At 54.0% G+C, this 17,723-nt stretch overlaps 1 protein-coding gene across 1 annotated transcript in view; it reads right to left on the bottom strand.

The window, feature by feature from the left end:
• Nucleotides 1-17,723, bottom strand: part of ACAN (aggrecan) — a 38,572-nt gene that overhangs the window by 11,068 nt on the left and 9,781 nt on the right. The window contains exons 6-11 of the mRNA XM_077774255.1: nucleotides 17,349-17,721; nucleotides 14,661-14,835; nucleotides 14,032-14,159; nucleotides 12,770-13,063; nucleotides 10,923-11,135; nucleotides 4,812-8,060 (exon numbers count right to left, since the gene is read on the bottom strand). Coding sequence (XP_077630381.1) covers nucleotides 4,812-8,060; nucleotides 10,923-11,135; nucleotides 12,770-13,063; nucleotides 14,032-14,159; nucleotides 14,661-14,835; nucleotides 17,349-17,721 — 4,432 coding nt within the window. The remainder of the gene's footprint in view (nucleotides 1-4,811; nucleotides 8,061-10,922; nucleotides 11,136-12,769; nucleotides 13,064-14,031; nucleotides 14,160-14,660; nucleotides 14,836-17,348; nucleotides 17,722-17,723) is intronic.

The raw sequence follows: 17,723 nt of genomic DNA, 5'->3' as shown, positions 1-17,723 counted from the left end.
GTAGGGGGGCTGCACCCCTAACCCCCAATGCTATTCAAGGGTCAACTGCAGTTCCCTGTTAAAATCTGCCCATAGACTGTTTAGTTATGTCAAGTCATGACAGGGTAATTTGTGTTTTCACTTGTAACTTTGTATTTTCACTTGCTTTGAAAGCATTTTATCCACCTAGGGCTAAGAGTTCACTGAAATTCAAATGAATGAAATTCAAATTGAAATGGACATGGGATCTGATTGGGACAGTAGTTTTCCACTTCAGCTGCACATTAGAATCACTGCTGTAGTTAACACGTTTTTAAAAAAAGATTTTTTGGGGCTCCTGGGTGGCTCAATCGGTTAAGCGTCCGACTTCGGCTCAGGTCATGATCTCATGGTTCGTGGGTTCAGCCCCCTGTCGGGCTCTGTGCTGACAGCTCAGAGCCTGGAGCCTGCTTCGGATTCTGTGTCTCCCTCTCTCTCTGCCCCTCCTCTGCTCACGCTGTCTCTATCTCTCTCTCAAAAAAAAAATAAAACATTAAAAATAAAAAAAAGAAATACTAAAAAAAGATTTTTTAAGAAATACCAATGCCAGAGTCCCTCTTCAGACCAACTGCATCAGAGTAGCTCCAGGTGGGGCCCAGATGCAGTGATTTTTAAAAGCATCCAGGTGATTCTAAGGAGCAACGAGTTTTAAAACGTCAGAGCCAGAAATCTCAGCAAAAGCCAGCAACATAGGTGGGGTGAATGCTGCTGCCTTTTTAAAAAAAAGTTTCTTTACTTATTTTGAGAGAAAGAGAATATGAGCAGGGGAAAAGGCAGAGAGAGAGGAAGAGAGAGAGAGAATCCCAAGAAGGCTCTGCACTGTCCCTGCACAGCTTGACACACGATTCGATTTCACAAACCCTGAGATCATGACCTGAACCGAAATCAAGAGTCGGGCGTTTAACCGGACTGAGACACCCAGGCACCCCGCTGCTGCTTTTTAGTGGATCTGAATGGCAGAGCCCTGCTTCTAATCGCTAAAGAATCTGAATATCCATTAAATGGATGTTTATTTCGACGTCAAGAGTACAGATGAATAATTTGTCAAGAACTCGTTTATGGCACCGTGACTAAACACACTGGTGGCAATTGTCAAGTACTTTCTTTTAAGGATGAAACACAGCCTCGAACCTCATTTGCCAGGTACTGCCACAGGAAAAATGCTACATTTTGCTCCCTCTGGCGCCTGGAGAACACTGACCTCTGGTTTTAGTTCTAGCACAAGATAACAGTGGGTCACCCGTGGACACAGCGTGATCCTCAGGCCTTTGGGAAGCATCCTCAACACCTGCTCTTTAGAAATGATAAAGCTTTTTCTAACCAGTAGAGTAAGAGATAGGGAAGCAGAAGTCATTTTTATTAACGCTTCTTTGGGCCAGATGCTGTACTCAGATATTCCTCATTCTTTTTTAATTTTTAATATTTTAATTTTATTTTTGAGGAAGAGAGAGAGAANTCACAGTTCGTGAGTTCAAGCCCCACATCAGGCTCTGCCCTGACCTCAAGAAGCCTGCTTGGGATTCTCTCCTTCTCTCTCTGCCCCTTCCCCCACCTAAATAAACATTAAAAAAACCCAACAACCCAGTGCCAAGGTCACAGGACCATTTCAATCAGAATCTGTGGGAGTGGGACCCCAGGCTTCAGAATTTTCTAAAGCTGAGAACTGCTACCTTGGACCCTATTACAAATGAGGTACTGAGGGCTTGCCTGTGGGTCTCCCCCACCTCCATTATGGTCGCCCCGAAGTTCATCTTCTGGCTTCTCTAAGACCGGCAACTGATTATTATGTTCAAGAGGGAGCTCTGACTTGGCGGAGCATGTTAAACAAGTGAAGGAAGACCCCTGTCCGTGACCGCTTTGTGCTGCAGTTTCAAACGGGGGCAACTGCCAAGCTACCCACAGAGCTGTCTGGGGAGAAAGGCCTTTGGAAATACACACAATCAGAGACGGGCTGTCTTTCCAGCAGATTAGTTAGGGTCCACTGCCACCTGCTTCTCATTTCATGAGCCCTGCTACGACCTGTGATACCAGCGTCCCATTTCTGCTTAGGGAAGGGGTTGCTAAGAAGGGAGGCAGGTGTCAGAAGATACCAAAATAAGGTGAGGGCGTTCTTCCCGGCTGTCCGGGAAGTCCCGCGGGGCTCTGAGTCTGCTCCTCTAGGACTTAGCCCCTCGCCTAAGACAGGTATCCCTGCTGCTCTCCTCCAGCACCCCCAGAGGGAGGACGTGCTTGCACACCAGACACAATGTCCCCTGATGCCACCCACAGGACAGAAGGAGCCATTCCCACCACTAACTGAGGACACAGAGCCCTACTTGCTGGAAAGCACACACAGGGTCTCCCCAGTTCCTTCAGGGGCAGCCTCTCCCAGAACAGAGGCAGCGCCCTGCCCTCCCATCCAGGTGGATGACGCTGGGACGTGGCTCTAGTCCCTGAGGTGACTGTGGCCCTGTGACATACTGCCCCCTAGGTGCCAGGGTCAGGACCGCCCTAGGAGAGCCCGCCCCTCTGGCCACAGAGGCCCCTGACTTGGCCAGAGGCTGACCCAGTGGAGAAAAGAGTGAATCCATAGTCATCCTAGTGCCTGTTCATACAGAACATTTCCTGGGTGTGCTGTGTCTATACAGCATATTTATATTACATGAACGTATACTATGAGGTGTTAATTTGCATATACATCAACATATACAAACAGAAAAATCCTTCCTTGTGCACGAGTAATGGCTACTGGGGGTCAGTCGCCCAGCCCTACGTGTCCAGCAGCTTCCCCCCAGGACTCATGGCTCTGATTCTGCATGTGTCTGAGGAATGAAGCCCCTTTAAGAAAGACCTGGGACCAGAGGCTGGGGTCAGGGCGTGGGGGCATCGCGGAGATGCCTGGTTACCTCCAAGGGAATGAGCTGGAGGTAACCAGGCATCTTGTTTTGGGCGCCACCTCCTGTCGGGGGATTCCCCAGGGTCCTCACCTGTCCCACAAGCTGCTTCACCCATGGCGAAGGACAAAGGCCCCCGGGGAGGGGAGGGCGTGGGTGCCCAGGGGGAGGGCGCTGCTAGATCACAGCCGATCTGTGGCCGTGAATCCTGGAGCTGGCGGTGACAAGTACCGCCTGCTATTTCCTTCAGGGCAAGAAGGGGACCCAAACCCCACCCAGGGCCAAGCACAGAGGGGTCTGCAGGGGTTTCCCCGAGAGGGTGGCTCAGCATGACGCAAGACAGCCCTGTCTTCCCTCCTGGGGCCCGTGAGGCATGGCTGGCTCTTCCCCATTCACATCCTCGCTCTACACTTCTCGGAAGTCACGATTTATCTTCAAAATGCGAGCATGTGTTGCGTTCGACTCATAAAACAACCTTTGGCTCGGGGAGCCTAGGGGGCTCAGTCGGTTAAGCATCCAACTTCAGCTCAGGTCATGATCTCACAGTTTGTGGGTTCAAGCCCTGCATCAGGCTCTGTGCTGACAGCTCAGAGCCTGGAGCCTGCTTCAGATTCTGTGTCTCCCTCTCTCTCTGTCCCTCCCCTGCTCATGCTCTCTTTCTCTCAAAAACTAAGTAAATGTTAAATTTTTTTTTTTTTAATTTCAAAAACAATCTTTGGCTTCACAAAAAAGATGAACTATCTTTTAGTTTAATTACTTGGACCTGTTCTCCTAAACTGCCGTGTAGAATAGAACATTCATCCTGTGGTTTCTACCCTGAGGCGTCCCTGCGCACCTCTCCCCTCTGGTCTGAGAAGCCTGAGCCTCCGCTGGCCTTGGTCGTCTCCTCTGACCTGTGGCCCCTTCTAGGGATGAAGGAGCCACCCTCCTGGCCCTGCCTGCACCCCCACGGCCGATGAGGGTCTTAGCTATATTGCAGTTCTTGCTCGTGAGGCCAGGGGGGCACAGGCATGCGCTGTGTCCCTCTGTCTCCTGGCACATCGCACTACACAGAGCTCCTTGGTTCAGGGACTGGCGGGGCTGCAGCTCTCAGGGAGATGCTGAGTGTCAAGGTCACAGCCACCTTGGGTGCAGCCTGGCCTCCAGACTTCGAGGTTGGAGCACTGGGCCCCTGAAGCCCACAAGGCTGGCTTTGGCTCAGCACATTTCTGGGGTCTCTGTCCCCCTTGGGCACCTGGCCCTGCATCCTGCGGAGGGGGATGGGGTCTCTCGGCCCAGAGGGAGGTGCAAGGGATCCCAAGGCAAAAAGCAGAGGAAAATCATCAGCTTCCGGTGCTTGGTGCCTGGGTTGTGTCAAGGTGAGACTGTGGCTATCGTACAGAGCAGTCCTCTGTACTGGGGTGGCAGTGGGGACTCGAGTTAGGACAGCCAAAATGACATGTCACAGTTCCCTAAATTGTGCAGGTCTTAACCCTGCGTGAAATAAATATCTAGGCATAGATGTCATCAGATTCATTCTCTCCTCTCACGGAGAAAGAAAAACTCCACGGGAAAGGGGCGCCAGTAGAATTTCTAGCGTCCGGTAAATAGTCCTCCTCTGTCCCTCTGCCAAAGCACAGATCGCTGAATTCACATGTAACTGTTCTTGTGATGTAACTCCGCTGTAACAATAACAACCACTAATCTAAGTGTGTGCTGTGTGCAAGGTATGACGCTAAGTGCTTGTTCCGCATATATTTATAACCTGTTTAATTGTCCCTGGTACTAATTCCCATTTTACAGGTGAGGCTCAGAGAGGTTAAGAAACTTACCTGAGGCTGCACAGCTAATCGGTAGTGAAGCTTGAATTTACACTGCCTCCTAACTACAGTCTGAACTCCCCAAACACATTGAAAGGAAAAGAAAAAATCCCAACAATACCTGCAACGGTTGCCACGGATTCATCTGTCCCCCCTGGAGGAGCTGAGATGGAAGCATTTATAGGGAAGGCGGCTGTTTGGGCTGTTTGGGTCTCTTCTTCCGAGTGCAAGGGGCTTGAAGACTCGATTTCTAAGTGCACCTCTGCAGGGCGCTGGGTCTGCTCGGTCCATTCAGACTCTGGGACGCTAGTACCAATGACGACGTCCAGCCCCGACGTGTGACTGGACAGGTCTCCGCTGATTTCAGTCCTGTCTCCAGAAGCCGTCGGAGGGGCTGAAGGCCAGCCTGACGCCTCTGTGCCCACATCACGGGTGGTGGTTGGCTCTTCCCGCACTTCTGGGGTGGCCGAGCCCTCCCCGGGGCCTTCTGGAAAGGCCGAGGTGCTGCTGCTCACCGCCAGGCCTGAGGCTCCCTCCACATCAGCGCTGGGGAAGGTGGAGGTGGCTTCGCTCAGGTCAGGGGACCCGGAAGCCCCTCCGCTGGCCTCGGGGGCCACAGACGCCCCCACCCCGGCCTCAGGAAAGGCAGGCGTCTGGCTGGGGCTGGATTCGGGGACCAATCCTACCCCAGACCCGGGGAATGTTGCTGTGGCTCCACTCAGTTCCCCAGACGCAGAGGCTTCTCCACTGGACTCAAAAAGCCGGGGTGTGTGTGTCACAGGGGGTCTTTGGGCAAGTTCCTGGGAAACAGTTGGTTCAGTGATGCCCTCCACAAACTCAGAAGTGATCAAAGTGACTTCCGGAAGTCCCGAGGCCTCCCCGCTGGTGCCCGTGGCTGCAGAAGATTCGCCACTTACATCCACAGTGCCTGAAAAGTCCCCGCTAAAATATGGAGTGCTTGACGGCTCCCCAGTGCTCCCCACCAGCCCGGACTGCAGCCCGCTCTGGTCCAAAACTCCTGAATGGTCTCCAGACACGTCTGGTGCCCCAGAGTGGGCACCACTGAGTTCCATGATGCCCGAAGGCCCTTCTCCTGCTTCTTGGGCTGTTGGAGCCTGGGTCACAGATTCCACCAAAGTCCTGTCTACAAGAGAGACAGTGGGGAACCCAGAAGCAAGTCCACTGCCGTCATAGGCTCCCGAGGGCAGGCTGCTCCCCATCTCTGCTCCGGAGGCTTCTCCACTGACTTCAGCTACTCCACTTGGCAGGCCACTGAATTCTGGAGGCTGGGGGGTAAACCCGCTGGAGTCGACTACTCCAGAAGACCGTCCGCTGATGTCCATTATCCCAGACGTGCCCGACAGATCTGCCTCCCCCGAAGGGAGTCCGCTGAGTTCCACAGACCCCAAGCCTTCTTCTTCTTTAAATGTAGTCGGGGTCACTTCAACCAAACTGGTGTCCACAAACGTGATGCCAGAAGATTCACCACTGCCACTCACGGCACTGGGAAGCAGGTCAGGGATTCCGGAGGTTGTCTCACTGAACTCTGGCAGCCCTGAGGGCTGCCCACTGATACCAGGGACCCCAGAGGTTTCTCCACTCACGTCTGTTATGCCAAATGGCTGACCACTGCCAGAAAGAACTCCAGAAGCTTCTCCACTGACATCCGGTTGGCCAGAGAACAGTCCGCTGAGCTCCGTCACTGCAGATGTTTCCCCAGAGAACTCTGATGGCTGTCCACTGACACCAAAGAATCCAGATGTTTCCCCACTGATATCAGGAGACCCAGATGCTTGGCCACTGAGTTCAGCTCCTGATGGGAGGCCGCTAACTGCCCCACTAATGTCCAGCTCGCTGAAGGGCAGCCCAGATGTTTCTCCAGCACCGCTGATGCCAATAGTCCCCCTCCCTTCCAGCTCACTTGCAGTGGTGGTTGTGACCACTTCCACCAATGTAGTGTCCACTAGGGAGACAGTTGGGAATCCAGAGGGAAGTCCACTAAAGTCAGGTAGGCCAGAGGACGGGCCACTTCCAAGGTCTGCCCCAGAATACTCACCGCTAAATCCAGAGGGAAGGCCACTTGCTTCTGGAGCTTGCCCACTTCCTAGAGTTCCAGAAGGTATTCTGCCTAAGTCCAAGTCTCCGGAAGCTGACCCAATCAAGTCTTCCTTCCCAGAAGGCAACCCACTGAGTTCCTCGGCTCCAGAAGGAGAGATCTCTAGACCCTCTCCTCCAGAAGGAAGTTCACCAAGGCCCTCTACTCCAGAAGCAGAAGTCTCTGGATGACCCTCTACTCCAGAAGGAAGCCCACTGAGGTCCTCTAATCCAGAGGCAGAGACTTCTGGACCTTCTCCAGAAGGAAGCCCGCTGAGGTCCCCTACTCCAGAGGCAGAGACTTCTGGACCCTCTCCAGAAGGAAGGCCACTGAGGTCCTCTACTCCAGAGGCAGAAACCTCTGGAACTTCTCCAGAGGGTAGCCCGCTGAGGACCCCTACTCCAGAGGCAGAGACTTCTGGACCCTCTCCAGAAGGCAGCCCGCTGAGGTCCCCTACTCCAGAGGCAGAGACTTCTGGACCCTCTCCAGAAGGCAGCCCGCTGAGGTCCCCTACTCCAGAGGCAGAGACTTCTGGACCTTCTCCAGAAGGAAGTCCACTGAGGTCCTCTATTCCAGAGGGAGAAACTTCTGGAGCTTCTCCAGAAGGCAGCCCACTGAAGACCCCTACTCCAGAGGCAGAGACTTCTGGACCCTCTCCAGAAGGTACCTCTACTCCAGAGGCAGAGACTTCTGGACCCTCTCCAGAAGGTACCTCTACTCCAGAGGCAGAGACTTCTGGACCCTCTCCAGAAGGTAGACCGCTGAGAACCTCCACTCCAGAGGCAGAGACTTCTGGACCCTCTCCAGAAGGCAGCCCGCTGAGGTCCCCTACTCCAGAGGCAGAGGTCTCCAGGCCCTCGCCTCCAACTTTAGGAATGCTGGGCCTCGTAATTCTCTCTTCTTCGCCCGAGGCCAGTCCACTTTCCATGGGCAGGCCTGAGGCAACTGCAGAGGTGAGACCACTGGAGTCAAGATCTCCAGAGGGCAGTCCACTTGCACGTTCCCCTGAGGGCTGTCCGCTGGAGTCTAGACGTCCTGAAACTTCTCCACTGCCTGTGAAGTCACCGCTGACTTCGGGTGCCCCGGATGCCTCCCCAGAGCCTGGCAGCTCAGTCCCAGCCAGCACCGGGGGGGCGGGTGTGGACGGCTCCTCCCAGGGGAAGGGCTCCTCCGAGGGGCCTGGCTCCTCTGAGGTTGAGGGCACTTCTGTTCCAGAAGGGCTTTCCGTGCTCTCCTCTGTGGCTGCGCCGGTAGGAGGCCATGTTGGAGGGATTCCTGGGAGAAAGGAAGAAGAAAACTGAGGTGTGGATTTAGTAACCCCGCCCCGTTTTAAGCTCATTCCTTCCTTCCACAGTAAGACATTTCTTGAGAGGTGTGTTTAGACATTTTCAAGTGGAACCTTGCTCCGTGTCCGGGGAAGGAAAGGAAGGAGGGGACCAGGAAGCGCCTCACCTGGTCGCCGTGCCCTGTGAGGCTCCGGGAGCGCCATCCCCATGGAAGTAGGGGCCTGGCTCCCATGGAAAGTAATCAAGGTCACCTCTCAGGCACCTCCAGGCTATCATCTCTTTTATCTAATTCCTTGACTTGCAAAGTGTGGTCCCTGAACCAGCAACACCAGCATTGCCTGGGAGCTTGATAGAAAAGCTGATTCTCAGGCCCCACCCCAGTCCCACTGAATCAGGGGCTCTGCAGCCAGGACAGCACATTGTATTTTTTTTTTTTTTTTAATGTTTATTTATTTTGAGAGAGAGAAAGTGCTAGTGGGGGAGAGGGGCAGAGGGAGGGAGGGGGATAGAGACAGTGAGCACGAGAGAGAATCCTAAGCAGGCTCCACGCTGTCAGCACAGAGTCTGAGGTGAGGCTCTGTCTCATGAACCATGAGATCATGACCTGAGCGGAAATCAAGAGTCAGATGCTTAACCGACTGAGCCACCCAGGCGCCCCAGCTTGTTATCGTTTTTTGTTGATGTTAATATTTATTTATTTTGGGGAGAGCGCAAGCGGAGGAGGGGCAGACAGAAGGGGACAGGAGGACCCGAAGCGGGCTCTGTGCTGAGTGGCTGACGGCAGCAAGCCTGACGCGGGGCTCGAACCCACGCAAGGTGAGATCATGACCTGAGCCGAACTTGGACGCTCAACCGCCTGAGCCACCCAGGTGCCCCAACATGTTGTCTTTTAAGAAGCTCCCCCGCGCCCAGAGCCCTGACAATGCTGATGCCCCCTCAAGTGTGAGAATCACTCATCCAAAGCCATCCCTCCAAGGTAGGGGAGGCCAGCTGGTGCTGTTTGCAGAAGCACATCAAGCATGTGAACTTTTTCAGTTCTGAGGGTGCTATTACAGAGCGTCTGGAAAACAGGAAAGAAGCCTCATCGTGCTAAGTAATCCTAATTGCATTATTTTCCTTCCACATTGTTTTCTTGGGCATTTACAAAACAACCTAGCTGAGACTGGACCTTCCATGTTCCTTTGGGCTCATTTCTCAGATACAGAACTTGAGCAAAGCAGGCACTAGTCCCACGGCCCAGAGTCTCAGAGGCGGGGAGGGGGTTCAGGAGAGCCGTCATGGCACGCGAGAGGGCTTTCGTTGGACGCATGCGTATACTCCGGGATTGCCACTTACAGTCATGATACAATGTCTCTCTTTTAAATAAATTTAGGTTTCTTTTTAATGCTTATTTATTTTTTTAGAAAGAGAAAGAGAGAGAGGGAGAGAGAGAGACAGAATGTGAGCAGGGGAGGGGCAGAGAGAGAGAGAGAGAGGGAGACACAGAATCTGAAGCAGGCTCCAGGCTCCGAGCTGTCAGCACAGAGCCCAATGCGGGGCTCGAACTCACGAACCACAAGCTCATGAGCTGGGCCGAAGTCAGATGCTTATCCAGCTAAGCCACCCAGGGGCCCCATTTTATTAGGCTTCTTTTTAAAAGCAAGTCAACTTTAAGAAAAGGACGTAGAGTTAATAACAGTACAGATGGTTCCTGATATGGTTGCTCAGCAAGGTGGTAGGGAACTGAAGTTTGGGAAATGTTTCTATGGGTCCGTTGCAGTCCCTTCCCATGGAATCTCCCACGAGCTGCGGCCAGGATCCTGTGCCAGGCCACACACTGAGGCCAGAGGACCTGGTTATTCTTGTCCTGGTGAAGGGGAGGTAAGGAAAGTGTCACAGGCAGGTGTGGCTGCTGGGTGGGGTCTCTGGGCCAGAATCCCATCTGCTCCGCTGACGCACCCTCACCTTCTGAGTGGAGGGAGGCCTGACTTTGCATTCCTAGCACCTAGACTCATTTCTTCAAATGAACATGGCCCTGGGTGAGGTGACTCTGCTAAGCACACACACGGTACTGTGCCTTTAACTCAGCCTTACCCGGGGGCGCCAGGGTGGTTCAGTCAGTTAAGCATCCGACTCAGGTCATGATCTCAAAGTTCATGAGTTCAAGCCCCATATCAGGCTCGGTGCTGACAGTGCAGAGCCTGCTTGGGATTCTCTCTCTCCCCCCACCCCTCTCTCTGCCCCTCCCCTGCTTGTACTCTTGCTCTCAAAATAAATAAATATATAAATAAATATTAGTGTATCCAAAGGCCCTGAGAAGGTCTGCAGTGAGGAAACCCATCAATCCTTCTGTAAGCCAGCATTTCCCAAGCCTTATGGCCACAAAACACTTTTTCCCAAGCCTTCATCCCATCGAGTCCCATCTGATTTTATCAGGACAGATGGGGCTCAGGAAGCTCTGGCTGGGGATGTCTCCCTGACGAGGGACACTGAAGGAGGAGCAGGACAACCAGACAGGTCACACTTTCAACGACCCCTCGGGGTCCTTACCCCTCTATTAGAGATCCTCTCACAACAGAGATTTTAAAAAGTTGGAAGGTAAGAGTGTAAATGCAGGAGGACACAGTGAGAGCCCATGATGGGCGCTGCAGTGTGTCAGTGGGAGACATTAAAAGAAGGGAGCAGCAAGTTCAGGGATGGAGAGAGACAGAGAGAGAGGTGCTGCCCCTTTCTTCCCTTGGCCGTTGTCCTGGAGGCCAGTTGAGGGGCCTGAAGTTGCCCACACCAGCACATTCAGCTAGTGTGACACAGAGGACCGGGGACACAGAGCATAGGTCCCACCCCAGGACACACCCCGGAGCCCTAGGCACACCTGGTGGTGGGGAAGTGCCCGCCGGGGTGTAGGCCAGTTCCCATTCCGTCTGGTTCTCTGGCTCAACGGTGAAGTCTGGGATTGTGGTGGCCTCCTCTCCGGAGGGGACAGCAGCCACACCGGGCACCACCTGGGTGGCGAGCCAGTCTTCCACGACAGCGGGGGTGGGCGTGCCACCCTCTTCTTCTCCTGGAGAGGGCGCTGCTGAGACACCTAAAGAGATGAGGGTGGTAAGAATTCCTTCCTTCTGTGACCCACCCCAGGTTGGCCCTTCTCAAGGGGGATCAGGGGATTCTGAGAGGGGCCAGGTGGGTGCAGAAACCTCGCTAGACCTCGACGCCTCCAGCCCCCTAACCCCGTGAGATGGCTCTTGTCTTCCTCACTAAGAGCTGTTGGCATCAATATCAATATGCACACACCATCAGCACACACGTTATTTCAGGGCGGTCTGGGACACCTCTTCTCCAGAATCTATTACACATGCCAGACATTGTTTAAAGGTGTTATGTGTATAAACTCATTTTATCCCACAACAGCCTTATGACAGGTACTATATCATTTAGGGAAACTAAGGCACAGAGTTAAACGACTTGCCCAGGGCCAGTGGCTTATAAGGGGCAGATCTAGTCTTTGAAGGAAAGCACCTGGCACCAGCCTCCGCTCTCAACTACGGCACGATGCTGCCTTTCCTGGGGACAGAAATTATGTTCCAAGTATGGGTCAAAAATAGGCTGCTATTTAAAATCCATGAAGTCACCCCAGCCCTGGAGGGTGAAAGAGGGACTTACTGACTGGGGGTAACTGGTTTAGGGGAAACCGGAGGTGGGCTTGGTCTGGAAAGAGGCCAAACCGCTTGGCAGTTACAGAAAAGACCGAGTTCACGGAAGGTCAGGGACCGTGGGGGTGCATGGGGAAGAATCTGCTGGGAGGCCCGGACAGCAGTACCGGCACAAAAGCCTCAGCACATCATCCTTTGGGAGGGGTCAGGCTTTCTGACGCTGGCGGAGGAGGGCTGAGCTTTCTCTGACCTGGGTTTTTAAAAGGGGACCCTGGAAGTCTGAGAAACTTGGCAAAGCTCAGGTTTTATTTTTCATTGACTTTGTTTTGAAATAATTCTACATGCACAGGAAGTTACAAAGACACTCGGCTTTTTGATGAATCATCTTTAAAGCATGGCTCAGGNCCCGCTGGTAATGGGGTTTGCCGCTCCCTAGGTCCTCAGCAGGGGTCAATTAAAAACCTGAATTTCTGGTGCTTAGTGAGGAGTAATGGAACGCTTTGACTCAACTCCTCACAAAATACTTGGAAGCAGGAGAAACTTTGGCAAGGGTTACAAATTAATATATATATGTGTGCATGTGTATGTGGGTGTTATTTACAATGGTAAAGCGACCATTTGCTGAGAAGTTACTATGTCCCAGGCACAATGCAAAGTGTTTTGTATGCTCTATTCCAGTTTATCGGCACAGCAGTCCTTTGAGGTAGGAACTATTGCATCACTATTTTATACATGAAACAGAGGAACAAGAGAGGTTAAGTGACTTGCCCAGGGTCACACAGCTGTTAAGCAGCAGAGCTGTAATCAAAATTCAGGTCTACTTGATTTTAGAGCCCAAGCTCTCCCTCACGTCTCTCTGCTTGTCTCTGGGGAACTTTAGAAGGATGTACTTGCCTTGGGGTCAACGCCAAGGTTGGTTCTAGAGCTGCCCCTGCCCCAGAGGGACTGACTTTTCCCTCCTTGCTCTGATGGATGGGGACAGTGGGCAGGGGTGAAGGGTGGGCAGGGGTGAAGCCAGAGGAGCACCCCCAGGCAGAAGGGAGGCTGGAGGAGAGGAGAGAATGCGTACCTCGGAAGCAGAAGGCGTGATGGCGGGACAGGGGGTCTGGGAGACCCGTCTGGTTGGGGTAGAGGTAGACCGTTCTCACGCCCGGCTTGTCCCCGCCACAGGAGGCCCTCGGGGTGACGATGGGGTAGCGCAGGCTGCCGTCCGACAGCCAGCCGGCATAGCACTTGTCCAGGCCCTGGCTCCAGGCGGCGTAGAGCTGGCCCGTGGAGGCCAGTGTGGCGTTGTGGGACTCACAGAACGCCAGCGCCTCCTGGAAGGTGAACTGCTCCGGCCGTGTGACGAAGAACACCTCCCCTGCGGGTAGAGACAGGTGCAGGGGTGACCCTCATGCCCACCGCCAGAGGGCAGCCTCAGCTCACCCAGGGGTCGGGGCAAGAGAGTTGAGACTCCCCGGTCGCCCTACATGGAAGCAACCTCCCTCCTCTGTTTTCTAGATTTCCCCGTCACACTTGGGGACCTGCCCTGCACTCCCTTGGGTGCCTTCCCTCCGACCGCCCTGTGCTCCCTACGCCAGAACACTTAGTATGGAGCACCCGAGTGCTGTAGGCCTGCAGCCCCCGCCCCCACCCTGGGGACTCACTGAGGGGACACGGAGTCATTCTTGGGGTTTGGTCCCCACACCCAGAACTATACCCTGTGCCTGTCTGATGTGGGGGGAGGAGGTCACATTTACTGGACACCTGGACCAGGCACTTCTCATACATATCTCATTTAATACTCCCAGAAACTCTGATATGAGCACAATGAGCCCGATTTTACAGATGAGGAGACTGAGGCCCGGAGAGGTTAAGCAACTTGCCCCAGATCCCCAAAACAAGTGAGTGGCTGTGCTGAAATCTTTCCAGAATAATACTAGCACTTCCCAAATTGGGTTCTGTGGGATAGTAATTTGACGATTGTAATTGAAATGAAAAGACATGAAATGCGACAAAATAAAAGCTCTGCTGTTGAATAAGCTTGGGCACTTGGCTAAGCAGAGTTAGAGGTTTTTCTATTGCAGGACTTCTCAGAGCCTTTCATTTGTACCAGGGCATCGGGACTCTACGCAAGGCAGGTGGTATACACCTCGCCTGCAATCCTGGGGGACCCACAAGACCCATTCCAGAGGGAGAGAGGGAGCTTGGCCCGAGACAGGGGCTGGGCCGGCCTTTCTGCCCCTGGGTGGGAAGAAAGCTCGGTGGACGGTAATCCCTCCTCCTCTCTGTGTCTCCCCATCAGCCCCCTGCCTGGCTGGGCCCCAAGTGCGAGAACGTGGCCTGTACCCTCGAGCCGGTCCACGTAGCAGTAGACATCATAGGTTTCTGACGGTGGCTGCACACCGTAGGTCCTGACCCCTGGGCTGCTGTCTTTGTCACCCACGCACGGGGTTCGTGGGCTCACAATGGGGTATCTGCAAAGGAGAGCAGGAAGGGCACATGAAGGCAGGGGCCCGGGGTGAGGCTGGCAGGTCTCCTGGGACTCGGGCAGGGCGTATCTTCAGTGACAGCAGGGACAGAGGGAGCCCCGTGTGCTGCAAGCTCCCTGTGTGGCTGGGGGAAGGGTCCGGAGGCCCCTGCGGGGATTCCTGGCTGCAGAAGGGAGCCGGTTACATGGAAGGGCATTGGGTCAAGCTGGAGGGGATCTTGAGGAGAGATTTTCCCTTTCTGTTCCTTGGGGGTCAACGACCAAGGACTTAATGTCACCTGGGACCCTTTGGCACCCACTCAGAATAATACGCCTTGGTTCTGGGGGGAGAATTAGGGGAGCAGCCACGGGGTCATTAACTCATTATTGCACGGCAGATGGGGCCCTGCTCTGCACTGGGTGCCTTGATGGGCTCTGGCTCCCCACGCCCGGCCTCTCGTGGCTGGTTTTCTGGGTTGGGACGGGGGCGGGGCTCATCCTCCGTCACCTGACAGTCTGGTCTTGCAGCCAACCGGCGTCGCATTGCTCGTAGCCCGCTTCGTAGGCGGCCTGGAGCTGCTCCGGGGAGGCGATCACTGCCCCTGTGCGCAGGCAGGCCTGCTGGGCCTCCTCGAAAGTCAGTGCGTAGCGGGCAGAGCCTGGGCGGTAGTGGAACACGACCCCTGGGCAGGGAGGAGAGGAAGAGGAGACACAAGGTAGGCTCAGGGCGGGGACCGGATACCCCATGGGGCCCGGTCCTCAGGTCCTCATTGCTTTGAGGGTGTGGAGGGAGCCCTGGGTCCTTGCGGAGTGACTTCCCTTCGTCCCCTCCTTCCTGTCCTACTTCTGAGCCTATTCTCAACCAAGCTGGTTCGCTGGGCTTGTTCAGGCTGCTCCTGAAATCCATCTCCCTGAGAAAGTCCCTGAAGACTCTTCTGCCCTGGGGTGTCCCCAGCCTTGCTCTTTGGGCTCCTTCACTCACAGGCTGCTCCTTCGTCCTTTTACTCTTTAAAACAAATGCGTTGTGGGGCGCCTGGGTGGCTTAGTCGGTTGAGCGTCCGACTTTCGCTTAGGTCATGATCTTGCGGTTCGTGGGTTCGGGCCCCGCGTCGGGCTCTGTGCTGACTGCCAGCTCAGAGCCTGAAGCCTGTTTCAGTCTGTGACTCCCTCTCTCTCTGACCCTCCCCTGCTCACGCTGTCTCTCTCTATCTCCTAGAAATAAATAAAACATTTAGAAAAAAAAAAAAGAAAGATAAAAAAACCAAAAAAAACCCAAATGCGTTGTGGGGTGCCTGGGTGGCTCAGTTAGTTAAGCGACCAACTTTGGCTCGGGTCATGATCTCACAGCTTGTGAGTTTGAGCCCCACATCAGGCTCTATGCTGACAGCTCGGAGCCTGAAGCCTGCTTCACATTCTGTGTCTCCCTCTCTCTCTGCCTCTCCCCCACTCTCTCTCTCTCTCAACAATAAATAAACAATAAAAAAAAATTAAAAAAACAAATGCATTGTTTTTTTTCTCATTACAAAAAGAATAAACGTTCATTACAGAAAGTTTGGGAAATACAGACAGGCCTACGGAATACATCAGTCATCAGCATTTCTTCCACTTGGCCCAGGGCCCAGGGGGTGGGTGGGCCGCTCTGAAGGCTGCTGCGAGAGTTTTTGTGGGTGTGCGCTGGGCACATTCTGGGGGGTGTCCTCCTGGCTATGGCCAGTTTCCAAAGGGGCCCTGTCCTTGAGCCTCCCCTTTACTCAGCCTTTCCTGTTATATCCAGCTGCACACACATTTGTTTCTGACGCTTCCCGGGGTAATCGGCCAGGTCATGTCACAGCTGTAGATGCCCCTTCTGATACTGTCCCCCATCCTCTCTTCCGTCCTGTGGCAGATGCTCATATGTCCATTGGCACCTTCCCACATGGTGGCCAGAGGGGCTCTTTCCGGTCCCGGGCCAACCCTAGGACCCAGCCATCCTTGGCGTTACCCCAAAACTTCTAAACAATTTCTCCTTCCCAATATATTGTATTTATCTGGGCAACTCAGGCTGAAAGCCCACTTGGTGGCATCATGGATGTGACGGCGGCAGACAGCGTCTATTTGCTCTTCCCCCAGGAGGAGACACCACCAGGGCCCTTAGGAAAGCCACCCCACACTGTCCCTCTGGTTCTTGGACGGGAGCACGGGGAACAACTGAGCTCTATGTGACGTGACATCTAGTCTCCAGATATTTCTCAAACGGCTGGAACGCCATCATCCTAGCTCAGAGGTTGGCAACATTTTCTGGAAAGAGCCGGACAGGACGCATCTTAGTCTTCATGGGCTCAATGGCTTCTGTCACAACTACTTAACTCTGCTGTGACGGTCCCAAAGTGGCCGCAGACAGCACGTGAACAAACAGGTGTGGCTTTGTTCCAACCAAACTTCACCTGTGGACGTCGAATCTTGAGTTTTATATGATTTTCGCTGTACGTCACAGAATATTATCCTTGCTTTGACTTTGTCCCCCGACTGCATAAAACTGTAAAAGTATCCCTAGTTTGTGGGCCATATAAAAACAGGTGGCAAGCTGGATTTGGCCATCGGAGCTTGGTTTGCTGACCCTTGTTCTGGAAGGCCAGCGCTGTGAGAAGCCCCGGGGTCACCTGGCGTAGAAGTTTTCAAGCGGCTCTATTCTTTGGGGGTATCTGACGGGGCAAGAAGGGCCCCTGGAGCAAAGAGGCCCAGTTCTTCGTTTGACTTCACCTAGACCCACGTGGCATCTTTACCTGCTTGACACATATTCTGGTTTCTACCTGTAACTTCATTGTAACTTTTCATTCACTGTAGCTTCTGTGGCAAAAGAGTGTGGAGGTCGCTCCACATCCGGTCCATCCACTTGTTTTACGAACAAGGAGAACCGAGTCTGGGGGCGCCTGGGTGGCTCAGTCGGTTGGGCGTCCAACTTTGGCTCAGGTCATGATCTCATGGTTCATGGGTTCGAGCCCCGCATCAGGCTCTGTGCTGACAGCTCAGAGCCTGCAGCCTGTTTCAGATTCTGTGTCTCCCTCTCTCTCTGACCCTCCCCTGCTCACGCTGTCTCTCTCTCTCTCAGAAATAAATGAAACATTACAAAAAAATAATACAGATCCCTAGGCCAAGTTCTTTCTGCCGCCCCCACCCCCCCAGCCCCTGCACAGCCCCCTGAGGGACGGGCACTTACCCCCTGGCAATCGTGGCCGCCCGGGAACCTCGGTGGCACCTGGGACTGCGGTCACCTGCACGACATGGTCCTCGCTGGTGAAGGCGGTGAAGGCCAGGCCAGGCGTGGACTCCTCGGGGACACCCCAGGGCCTGGTGGCCTCTCCAGTCCTGTCCTCAGCCTCGGGGAAGGCGGTGGCTCCCACTTCAGGGACAAATGTGAAGGGCTCCTCGGGCTCCGGGGCAGTGGGGGACATGTCAAAGATGGGTTTCACAGTAAGGATCACGTTGCCTCGGGCTTCACCCTCAGTGACGTTTCGGGGGAGGGGCAGCTCCACAGCAGGCCAGGTCACCGTCTGGATGGTGATGTCCTCCTCACCACCCAGCCCGAAGAAGT

The sequence above is a fragment of the Crocuta crocuta genome, unplaced genomic scaffold, assembly GCF_008692635.1.
Source record: "Crocuta crocuta isolate KB4526 unplaced genomic scaffold, BGI_CrCroc_1.0 scaffold7, whole genome shotgun sequence".
Classification (NCBI taxonomy): domain Eukaryota; kingdom Metazoa; phylum Chordata; class Mammalia; order Carnivora; family Hyaenidae; genus Crocuta; species Crocuta crocuta.
The sequence above is the reverse complement of the archived record's forward strand: the minus strand, read 5'-3'. Positions and strand labels throughout refer to the sequence as shown.